The sequence below is a fragment of the Benincasa hispida genome, chromosome 8 (genome assembly GCF_027475165.1).
Source record: "Benincasa hispida cultivar pf3 chromosome 8, pf3_genome.v1.1, whole genome shotgun sequence".
NCBI classification, from domain to species: domain Eukaryota; kingdom Viridiplantae; phylum Streptophyta; class Magnoliopsida; order Cucurbitales; family Cucurbitaceae; genus Benincasa; species Benincasa hispida.
The window spans coordinates 39,291,520-39,303,797 of record NC_143485.1 but is presented as its reverse complement, the minus strand read 5'-3'; the positions used below and the strand labels follow the sequence as shown (position 1 = coordinate 39,303,797).

Below are 12,278 nucleotides of genomic sequence, written 5' to 3'. Positions count from 1 at the left end.
AAATGCATTCTGGACTCTACCTATCTTTGTGCAATCATAAATTGACACATGAAAATTCCTCTTCTTTTTTGAAATATTTTAATTCATTGTTTATGTGTGTGATGAGAGCAGAATGCATAAAGATGTGTATCTTGCGATACACTCAAGTATTGCTCATTGTACAACAACCAAAGAAGTAAGATTTGTCGAAATTTAACATCCCCTGAGGGGGAGAGAGAGTTGAAATGAAGAAGAAACCTGTCTTGTGGGGTTGGATTGAAGAACAGAACAAGGCCAATGTGGTTTGGAATTACTGTCATCCATTGTTCTTACAAATTGTCAAGGATTGGAAGTTAGTGGTCGATATCAAACCATATATGCTGTTTATTCATTAAGTTCGATCAATGATTTGAAAATTAAATTGCAATTGCAATTTTAAAAGATGATTTAAGGGCTGTTTTGAACTCTTTTTTATTATTATTTGAAGACCTTTAAAGGGTTAGCCCAACTAATTCCTGATCCACCAAAACTTTATGCACAACATAGTGTGCATCTCAACGTCCCGATCTTTAGCCTTCGTAACAAAGAAAGAGACTTCAAATATATCGACGACAATATCATTCCAATCAGATTTAACAAAAATATTTGAAATATGGATTGAGGAAATACGATCAAGACCCGAGCAAATCACCATCATTTTGAGAAGCTTCACCTCGAAGGACAAACTTACAACTAGCTACATGAACATGTCTTAAGTGTTTTGAACAACTTTCCAAGTGTTTTTAATTAAATCATTCCAAACAAGTCCTTAATTTAGGTAAATCCCTCGGTGCAAAAAAAAATTAAAAGCAAAACTAGTTAAAAGGACATGTAAGTTGATTCAAAGTTGATGGTTGAATTGAGAATATTGTATACATGCATAGACTTGCTACCTAGAAATGCCGCAACTTTTTTATTTTAAATTATCGACAAAAATAGAAAAAGGCATCTTAGGCACGAATGATATAAGCTAAAACACACACACACAAATTAATATCCGACATATCAAAACGAACCGATATATCTATCCACAATTCGCAATCAATTGACATGAGTAATTTCCTCAACATAGGATTCTTGAGCCATTTTGTAATGTATAGAATTCCTCGCTAATATAACGCAATCATGTCTGTACAAGAAACACTCATTTTGAAGTGTTTGTTTGGATGGAAACTCTTCTTTCAGTATGGCAAAATTACTTGGTGCACGGAAGCTCAAGCTAGAAGAAGATTGACCATCATTACCTCTGGAGCAAAGCTTATGTATGAACAAAGTTAAAGGAGCTTGCCTCTATTGATAGAACTTTAAAATCTGTACGAACAATTAGGAGTGTTCCAATGACACAAAAATACTGGTTTGAAATTCAATGGTTGTGATCATCGAAGATCAATGACATCAAATTTCAAATTGGGGTCCAAGTATATATCTGTACAGGTTTTGTAAATGGGTCCGCCATCAGGAGGCTGACCGTGCGAGTGAAAGCCACGTTGTTGGCATTGCCGAATTATGGACATGCCACCCGGGGTTGTCAACCGGAAAATGCCATGGTTTCTGTTCATGTCAGGGAGGAGATTCTTAGAAAGATGATGTTAAAGATTGTTCCAAGAGAATGATTTTAATGAAATCCAAGCAATCTAGATAAAGATTTTGTTTTAAGATCATACCTTGCACTGTCCTTGGGAGCCATCACAATTGCAACAGCTTCTGGCAACATTACCTGGAGATTGAGGATCTACATTAGCTTCCAAAACAAAAGCGCAAAAAAATGTGTACCTCCAGGTGGTTTGACGATAATTGAACTGAAATATCCCAGCGCATACAAACTCTTTTTTTCCTTCTTCTTCTTTTTTTTCCTTTTTTTCGGTGTGGGGGGGAAGAAACAAATATCATATATGGAAGAAAAGACCATACAGGAGAAAGGAGATGAGGGATCCCGGAATAAATTAGTATACTGATAATTCATGCAACAGGGAAGTATAGTTTATCAAGTATCCAACACGTCAACTTTTTTCTTGCAAGAAAATGAGATACCTGATATGAGTAATGTGTGTGAACATCAACCGAAGACATGAAGCATGACTGTGAAGGATGCGTCTGAAATAACACGAGGAAAAATGAAACAAGATGTATAATAGCTTAAAATATCATAAATTCATAACTCACGCACCTATGATCAAATATTAAGACATTGAAAACAGACTTTAAATTAGCATTGAAAATAATATACATCTCAGAAATAAACAGTAACCCATGTACAAACTGTCGAGTGGCCATTCCTAACTAAGCATGATTTCAATTTGAAACTCCAACTCTTTATTTTGCCTAAAATTATTCACTTGAGAGTGGAAATTCATTAGCAAATTATGTATAATACTCGAAACATTTGCCGGCATTTCTGCCCCTTTTGAAAGGAATCTTGGTTTTCTATCTCAAAATTCCACAAAAAAATCAAGGAGAGATCGTTCTTCAAGGTCAGAATGGAGATTCCACTAGATTTTGGGAAGATAATTGGAAATATTAGTCTCCTTAGTCCCTCTAATATCCAGACTCGGTGTTCTTGCAGACAATAAAGTGGGAAGCAATTGTTGGAATTCAGAATGTACTTCTACTTCCTAGGTTTCAAGGGTTGAATTCTTTTCTCCCTCCCATTTAACCAATTAGATGTCCAGGACGTTGATGAGTTCCTGCCTCTGGAGTTGGGAGGAGTGGATATGGTATTGGGAATGCAGTGGCTACATATATTGGAGGTGACTGAAGTTGATTGGCAAACGTTAACCATGAAATTTACGAAGGAGGGAAGATTGATGGTTTTGAAGGGAGACCCAAGCTTGAGAAAGATGCAGATTAGCCTGAAGAGGATGATGAAGACTTGGAAAGGGGAAGACCAAGGATTTCTGATAGAGTGTCGTGGTTTAGAGAGAGTTGAAACTCTGGAAGCATTCTATGGTATTGAAGATTTTTTTAATCCGAAGGAAGCACCGACTGAAGTCAATTTTAGGTAGGATAATGTCTTTGATTGGCCAGGGGATTTACCTCAAAGGAGGGAAGTAGAGCATCATATTCATCTGAAAACAGGGGGTTCTCCCGTGAATGTGAGACCATATCGTATGCACATCTCATCAGAACAGTGAAATAGAAAAGCTGGTTGCTGAAATGTTAGCTTCAGGGATTATTCAACCCAGTACCAGCCCTTACTCTAGTCCAATTTTATTGGTCAAAAAGAAGGATGGAGGGTGGAGATTTTGTGTCGACTACCGAGCCTTGAATAGTGGAACAGTGTGACTATTCCGGATAAGTTTTCGATACCAGTTGTTGAAGAGCTATTTGATGAGGTGAATGGGGCAAAGTGATTCTCTATAATTGACCTAAAATCAGGTTATCACCAGATTCGGATGAACCCAAGTGATGTAGAGAAGACGGCATTTCGCACGCACGAAGGACACTACGAATTTTTAGTCATGCCTTTCGGTTTGACTAATGCTCCCTCAACTTTCCAAGCGTTGATGAACCAGATATTTAAACCATATCTGAGAAAATTTGTGCTAGTCTTTTTCAATGACATATTGGTGTATAGTAAAGACTTGGAGTATGTGAAGCATCTTGATTGTGTATTAGTCATTCTACGTAATCACGAGTAATATGCTAATAGGAATAAATGCCAATTTATGAGAGGAAAGATTAAGTATTTGGGACATTTAATTTCCAGTATGGGGGTGGAGGCAGATCCGAGAAAAGTTAGAGTTATGTTTGAATGGCCAATGTCCACTTGCATCAAGGAGCTGAGGGGTTTTGTGGGACTCACAGAGTACTATAGATATTTTGTGCAGAACTATGGGAGTCTAGCAGCACCGTTAACACAATTGCTTAAAAAAGGAGCTTATGAGTGGTCTGAGGCTGCACAAGAGGCATTTGAGAAATTGAAGAATGCCATGGTAACGTTGCCTGATCTCTCTTTACCCGATTTCAATAAGCCCTTCGAGGTGAAAACCGATGCTTCTAGTTTTGGTTTGGGAGCGGTATTGATACAACAAAGGAGATCGATTGCTTACTTTAGCCATACTTTGTCTACCAGGGATCGCAACAAGCCATTTTATGAGAGGGAATTGATGGTTGTGGTTATGGCAGTTTAGCGGTGGCGTCCATATTTGTTGGTGCATAAGTTTGTGGTTATTACCAATCAACGCTCACTGAAGTATCTGTTGGAGCAGCGGGTGGTACAGCCTCAACATCAAAAATGGTTATCCAAGTTGCTTGGATATAATTTTGAAGTGATATACCGTCCAGAGGTGGAGAATAAAGCAGCTAACGCTTTGTCTAGGAGGCTGGAGGAGGTGGAACTAGCTAATTTGACAGTTCCTACGTTGTTGGATCTAGATGTGATCAAAGAGGAAGTGAAACATGATTCTAAGTTGCAAGCAGTGATACAACAACTGCTCACCGATGAAGATAGTGTTCATCAGTTTTCGATACAGCAAGGTACGTCGAGGTTCAAGGGAAGAATTGTGCTTTCACTTTGATCCCTACTATTTTGCATATCTACCATGATACGATTGGGGGCACTCGGGTTTTTTGCGCACTTATAAGCGTTTAATAGGAGAATCGTATTGGGAGAGAATGAAGAGTGATATGAAAAAGTATGTAGAAGAGTGCTCTATTTGCCAGCGAAATAAGGCCATGGCTGTATCTCCAGCTGGGTTGTTGCCTCTAGCTATCCCCAATGCGATTTGGAAGGACATTTCAATGGATTTCATCAAAGGGTTGCCCAAATCACAGGATTATGATGCTATCCTGGTTGTGGTGGACCATTTGTCTAAATATAGTCATTTCATTGGGCTTAAACATCCTTTTTCAGCTAAGGTGGTAGCGGATGTGTTGTTAAAGAGGTAGTCCGTCTACATGGCTATCCTAGATCCATTGTCTCTAATCGAGACAATCTTTTTGAGTAATTTTTGGCAAGAATTGGGTTGGCAGGGACACAATTAAATCGAAGCACAACTTATCATCTACAATCAGATGGGCAAACCGAGGTTGTGAATAAGAGTGTGGAGGTCTATCTGCAATGTTTCTATGGGGATCGACCTAAGCAGTGGCATGCTTGGTTGCACTAAGCAGAATATTGGTACAATACCACGTTTCATATCTCCATTGGAATTACACCATTTCAAGTTGTGTATGGTCGACAACCTCCAACTTTGGTTTACTATGGAGAGCAAGCTACCTTTAATTCTAGTTTGGATCAGCAACTACAAGAAAGGGATGCAATGTTGCGTGTTTTGAAGGATCATTTGGCTGCTGCTCAAAGTCGAATGAAAAAGTTAGCTGATAGAAGGAGGGAGGTTGAATTTGCAATTGGGGACCAAGTTTATTTGAAGCTTCGTCCGTATCATCAAACTTTAGTGGCTAGTCGACGGAATGAGAAGTTGTCACCCTAATTATTTGGACCATATCAGATTGTGGATCGTGTAGGGACTTCGGCTTACCAATTATTGTTGCCTACGGGGGCAAACATTCATCTAGTGTTCCATGTCTCTAAGTTGAAGAAGGCGATGGGACCATAGTCAGAAGTTCAGTACGATATTCCATCATTTTCTGATAATATGGAATGGCTTACTAAACCAGAAGAGGTTTTTGGGTATCGCAAAAATCCTTCAACTGGGAAGTAATGTTAGGCCTCCAATTATACATACATATGTTAGAAAGAATAAGGGAGGGTAAAGAAGGGTGACTATGGGGACCACGACTGAGAATTAGTTAGTTAAGAGTGGGGTGGTTTATATTGGAAAAGGAGCATGTTAGTGGGAGGGGAATGTATTTTGTTGGAGAGAGGAACTCTCAATAGAGAGAGGAGGTTAGAGAGTGTTTGATCATTTGGAATCGTAGCTTGAGATTGTAGGGAGATTGTACTGTTCTTTGAGAATTAATAAACGATATCTTTCATCTTTCTTCTGCAACCCTACAACTTTAGATCTGACCTCCCTCCTTATGAAAAACAAATGGGAAAGGTAAACACACAAAGAAAACAATAATAATCCCTGTGCTTGGTGGCATCAGCACCAACAACAAAATAGGAGAGGAAAACCTACAATGGTTCAATATCCAAGGAGGAACCTTGAGCAAACAAGATAAAGAAAATCCAAATCATCTTTCAATTTTATGTTCTATTCCTAGCAGGTTTTGGTAACAATTCTGAACTGTTATCTCATAGGTCGTTTTGTCATCAGGTTAACATTGTTGTTTTTTTGGTTTTTTTTTTTTTTTTTTTTGGTTAAGAAGGTTAAGAATGTCGTTATTTCTTCATTGTGTGGTCATCCTACCAGGGACAAAGCAGTCTTAAGTCCATATGGAGTAATGTAATCAAGGCCTCTTTTTGGATGTTTGATTAAAGAAAATTATCAAGGGATGGAGATAATTTTCTTGCAGAGTTAAATAAATTTCATTTTAATAACATAACACTCCTATGATCAATGATTGAACCATTTTTTTCGTTTACAATTTTTTTTTTGTAATCTCTGGCTTTAAGGTGGGAGGATACCTTATCTTCCTTTGACTATTTATCATCGCTACTTATTTCTATCAAAGATATACATAAATATAACAATAACAACATAATGACAATAATTAATAATAACTTTTAAAAAGTGTCAACAACTGGTCCTCATAACTCTTCTTTTTAATAGAATTTATTGGTAGCATTTGACGTATTTTTAATGAATATTAGTACACAACTCAAAGACTAACATGAAGGACTATCAACAAATGCCTAGAACCGCTACTAATATCCACACATATTGATAATAAAACTGAAGACCTTTGTAGTGAGAGATATAACATTAAATATTTTTGGCATGCAATTGTATTTTAGATCTGAAAACCGATAAGATAGACAGAAATGTTGTTTTTACAACATTTGTTATCATGGTTTACAGTCTATTTTTAAAATGTGTCGTGCTTGAATGGAAATAAATCTAAAGACTTCAACTTGAATATGAATTGCAATCATTGAAGAGATCAGGAAAAGTACTGCAAAATGATAACTAAAAATAATAAAACGATCAACTGTTGTAAGAAATCAGAATTCTTACATGAATCCACCCAAGTGGGAATAGAGAACGCTTATCCTGCACGTCAAATATCTCTTCTTCATTTGTTGCCTGACACTAATGATTAGATAATTAAAAGTTAATAGTTTATACTCATTCGATGAATGAAGTGTAAAGCAAACAGTGTTTAATAAACAATCATCACAGACATACAGTATTTGGTGTTGATTCCTGCTTTGGTACGATGAGAGCAGTGACATAAAATTTTCTGTTTTTCTGCAAAAAGGGAACAATTTGTTAAACTTTGATCTAGAGTTGCAAATAAACAGCCAATAATGCTAAAAATTGTAAACACGTGCAGGTGACAGAAATAGCAAAACATACAAGTGAACCGGCAAGAACACCACAGGTTTCTAAATTCTTGGAAGTATTTGACTTGGCTAGCCTCATGAAGCTCTCCATCATCGCGGTCGACTGCGAAAAGAGAAATTGCAAGGATGAAACACAATCTTAAACCTCCATCTAGATAAAATGGCCCCTAAATTTTCCAAATATTCAGCACAAAAATAATGACAATCTCATATGTATATAATTTAACACATAACAGGTATGACTTGCTATCTTTACAGCTGGTTCTCTTTTCATAATTCACCAGCTATACCAGAAAGAACTGAAAAATATAAGGCATATAAAATGAACCAAAAGCAAGGATCAGTAACTCACAATGTGCAATTCCATAGTAGCTTCTGGATGAACAAAACCATCTGACAATGAAGTGTCTTGTGCACATTCTGCCTCAGGAACTTGAGGTGACATTGCAGGAATCAAATCCTGTACTTCAGCAAGTACAGGTGGAGGAGAAGGCTGTCGCACAATTTCAATAGGGGCAGGCATTTCAACTTTTTCAAACGAGATCAAGGAATCTGTTCCCATTGCATTATTTATCTCGCGACCATTATTCTGGATGCAGATTGAGTCTATATCAGATCTTTCTTTTTCCAAGTTTCCAACATCTTTTTCTATTGTAAGTTTGGTTTCTATTGATTGTTGTAAGCTGTTTATATTGAACATGGAGGAAAAAGATGTTACATACAAAACAATAGAGGTAAAATCCTTTCTGTATGAAACAAAAATATCGTGACAATAAAGTTTTTAGAAATCAGAAGCATGGAGACAAGACAGAAAACTGTAAGAACTTAATTGTACATATAGACCTACTGGGTGATGACTTAAACAAATAGTAAAGATTCAATGTAGTTTAAGGTTACTAAAAGCTGGACCTTTTACAAAGTTGATTATAAGACAAACCTTGGAATGTCAAGGGGAGACAGATCTGAAATACGTGGATATTGGACCTGCATTGACGAGATCAATCAGTATGCTTCTGAGGAAACCCAGAAAAAATTAATTAGTATGAAAATACCCCTTTTTCAATGATAGGTGGTTGCCACTGCCCGTGAAGCCCATTGGGACCCAAAATAGAATGACGGGATAATGTTTCCTCCTTTGGGAGTGGAATACGAATAGATCTACAATGATACAAACATGTGGAATGAGGACAATAAAGATCCATATAGTATCAAGATCAACCATATTCGTTAACAGGATTAGAACAACGAACTTAAAGTAGCATTCAAAAGCACATTAATATTTGTGCAATATTTGCATAAATTAAGAAAAATGGTGCTACCTATTATAAGCTTATTTCACATTCAATAGAAGAATTATAATAAGAAATTGAAAACATCTAAACATGCATGAATAAGCTTACAATAGAAGAATTATCATTCATGGACCTGGAATATGAAAATTGTTGAGGTCCTGAACCTTGAAGAGCAATTTCTCTTGAAGCTGATCTACCAGCCTGTCAGAGAAGATAGCAAATAAAAACCAATTTTCTTTTATTTTCTAATGGAGCATGAATAACAGTATTACTTTGCAATGCTATCATAAAGGACATTGACCAAATTCGTGAAAGGGCATATACATTTAGGTCACAACACGATTATACCTTAGCCGTGCCATTATCAGTAAGATATTGCTTTCCACCAGAATGCCATTCTAATGAACCATTTTGATGCTGATTACCCCACCCATTGACTTGATATTTTTGTTTCCCATTTATTTCATCCACCTTTCTTTGAACTGCTGGCTTCAATTCTTCAAGCTCGCTCAAAGCATTTAATAGCTTCTGCACAAACAAACTAAGTTGATGTAATGGACAACATGAATGCAGTGCTTGTAATTTACACCAAATGCAGCATTTACCTTTCTAAAATAATTTTTTTGGGATTTCAGAGTTGTCCCATACTCCAAATGACGAGGTATTGTCTCAGTGACCAAACTGATACATGAAAAAACCAAATGTATGTAGAGTTAATCTTGATACTGAATGAAAGACCTAAAATGATCCACTCAGAAGGGAAGTTAAAGAAAGCTTGTTTCCTTCAATTTCCATGTGTGCCTCACAAACTACAAACTGGCAAGCAAACGGGAAAAGGAGAAATAGTGGAGACAAACCAACTTTCATTTCTTGAACAGAAGAGTAGATCAGGTACTTGCAGACTTACAGCAGATTACATAATGACTTAGTAGCTAGTTACAAACAAACTGTAACATACTGGCAAAATCAAATGTGATAATTTTGCAAATAAAAAGATAAACATCAAAGTTTCTTGAGAACTCAATGACTTTTGTACTCGATCGCTTTAGTTTTAGTTTTTACCTTGAAAATCTCATTAACATGACATAAAGATCAATTATGTTCTTCTCTGCTCGAAAGATGTCAGCCTGAAATGTAAAAATAGTGTCAGGCGGTGAGTTAAATCTTAATTGGACAAGAGAACAAGAACGTGAAGTCAAACAGGCGAGAGAATTACATACTCGATTCAGTAACGACATAAAGCTTAAAAACAAAACACCTCGTCTTTGCTAAACTCCCATTTTTAACTTACCCCAATCTGCTTTATCTCAAATCAAAAGTTAAAAATTTTGCACGCCTAACTTCAAGCTGCTTAGCAACTCCTCCAACATAATCATAAAATTTCTACACGAATCATTGTTTTACGTTTAACGACTCCAGAGAATATTGTTATATTTATTGACGACCAGTGTATTGACTGCCCCCAAGGCACTTCTTTTAATCTATTGAGAAAATATACAAAAAGATTTAAAACGGCCTCGTTCCATTACTGGACTAAATGCAGCAGTAGTCCACAAGAACAAACTACAAGATCGAATTCCCGAAATAGACTATTATTAGGAATGGAAAAGGATATGCAATTAAAAGCCCTCCGACATTGAGCGCTGGTCAAACAAACTAAATTTTAAATGGAAATTCAAGAAGCGGAATCACCTGTTTCAAAACATTATCGGCGACTCGATAGTAATAACGAAGAGGAAATCGATTGTCAACAACGACCCGCCGGGTACTGGCGGCGATGTTGATTCTCTCCGAAGAAGATCTCATTCTGATACCCTTTGAAGAGAACTCTTGTTTGACACCTTCGCTATCCTTTCGAGATAAAGATAACCATTTCCGTGATCTAGAAACCTAGATCATTACTCCGACCAGTAAGCTTCACAGCAAAGACTTGTGGGGATTTTCAATGGTGGATTCGGCCGTCACTCGTCAGGCTTGGCGGAGTAGAATAGAAAAACGCAATACAGTTGAAGAGGCGAGATGGTCATTTTAGCTTTCTTCTTAGGGTAATTTTGGAAATTTGAAAAGTGAGATTGTTTGCCTCTTGTCCAGGAAATGTGTTTTTTTTTTTTTTTTCCTTTTTAATTCTAGTTTGTTTTTCATTTAAAAAATAATTACGGAAAATTTCACGTATAGAAAAATGTCAAACTATTTATAAAAATAGCAAAAAAAATATTTATAGACTTTTATCGCATTCATCAGTAATAGACTTGTATTAGTTTATAGTATCAATAATAGACTTATATCAGTTTTTAAACATTGATATGCTAAGGTTGATGTCATATCTTATCCTAGTGACACTACAAGTATGGTCTGCTTTGTAGATGTTATAATTGTTGTAAAGTGCTACAAATGATCTGATACTGGTCATTCATGTGGAGACATATGAGCAGAAATATTTTTATACAAAGGAGTTTGTATCAAACCATACCACGAAATGTTTAGTCTCAATATAACACCGTTCATAATAGAAACTTACATTTCACTAGGATGATCATGGGTAACATGACCTGAATCCTAAGTGAGTTGTGAACTCCTGCATATGAGGGCGGTCCTTTGATTTGCATGGGTAAGAGTAGCCAAATCGTCGACGTCGAGGCAAGTAGATGAATTGCTCCCTTAAAAGTTGATTCCGGGGCTTGAACAATGTGGTATCACACCCTCTCCTATCCAAGAGGGATTTGGTCATAGTTGGACTATGAATTATTGTTCATTAAAGGGGTCGATGGTACTTAAGAAGTTAGATGTAACTACAGGGGCAAAATGGTAATTTTGGCCCAATTGTACTTACGAGCAATTTGTGAAGGGTCATTGTATTGTTAATTTGTTATATCCAATGGACTCATAAATATATTTGTAGTGCAAAGAGTGTAGTTGTTGTCGGTCTTTAGTGAAGTGTCCAACAGTTAACGGATGGTGAATAATTTAATTAAGGAGTTTAATTAATTTTTCATGTACCGTTAGAGCTTCAAGCTACATGTCCATGAGGTCCCCTCGGTAGCTCAACGGGATTTAGTGAAAATTACTTTTTGGATCAATTTGAATTATTCAAATCAATTGAGAAAATTAATTATATATTATATAATTAATTAAATTTTAATTATATATGATATAATTACTATAATGTATTTAATAGATTATAATATCAATGAGAGGAAATAAATATTTAAATATGATTCAAATATTAATTATAGATTCATATTGTTAAATTTAATATAAACATGATTTATATTAAATGTCATTGGTGAGAGAAAATAAACTATAGGTTATACTATATTTGATACAATATATAAACTATAGGTTATATGTTATATTTGATATAACATGTATTTATATATATATATATATATATATATATACATATTATATGATAAAGTGTTTATCATATAAATATACATATATTAAATTATTTATTAAAATAAATTAAGTTTTTTAATTTATTTTATTTTACTTAATTTTTTTTAATAATTAATGGGAGGCCTCCCCTTACTTTTCTCTCCACATCACGTAAGGAGTAG

General features: G+C 35.8%; 1 protein-coding gene across 1 annotated transcript; it reads right to left on the bottom strand.

Annotated features, from left to right (window-relative positions):
- Nucleotides 1–1,021: 1,021 nt before the first annotated feature.
- AMSH1 (associated molecule with the SH3 domain of STAM 1) lies at nucleotides 1,022–10,812 on the bottom strand. Its single transcript, XM_039038636.2, has 14 exons — nucleotides 10,414–10,812; nucleotides 9,784–9,848; nucleotides 9,327–9,402; nucleotides 9,070–9,249; nucleotides 8,855–8,922; nucleotides 8,482–8,587; nucleotides 8,367–8,413; nucleotides 7,782–8,112; nucleotides 7,443–7,532; nucleotides 7,272–7,334; nucleotides 7,101–7,175; nucleotides 2,050–2,112; nucleotides 1,683–1,735; nucleotides 1,022–1,569 (listed from the first exon to the last, which is right to left on the bottom strand). Exons 1-14 carry the CDS (start codon nucleotides 10,525–10,527, stop codon nucleotides 1,395–1,397), a joined length of 1,506 nt encoding a protein of 501 aa, XP_038894564.1. The 5' UTR covers nucleotides 10,528–10,812; the 3' UTR covers nucleotides 1,022–1,394.
- Between the last annotated feature and the right edge of the window lie 1,466 nt (nucleotides 10,813–12,278).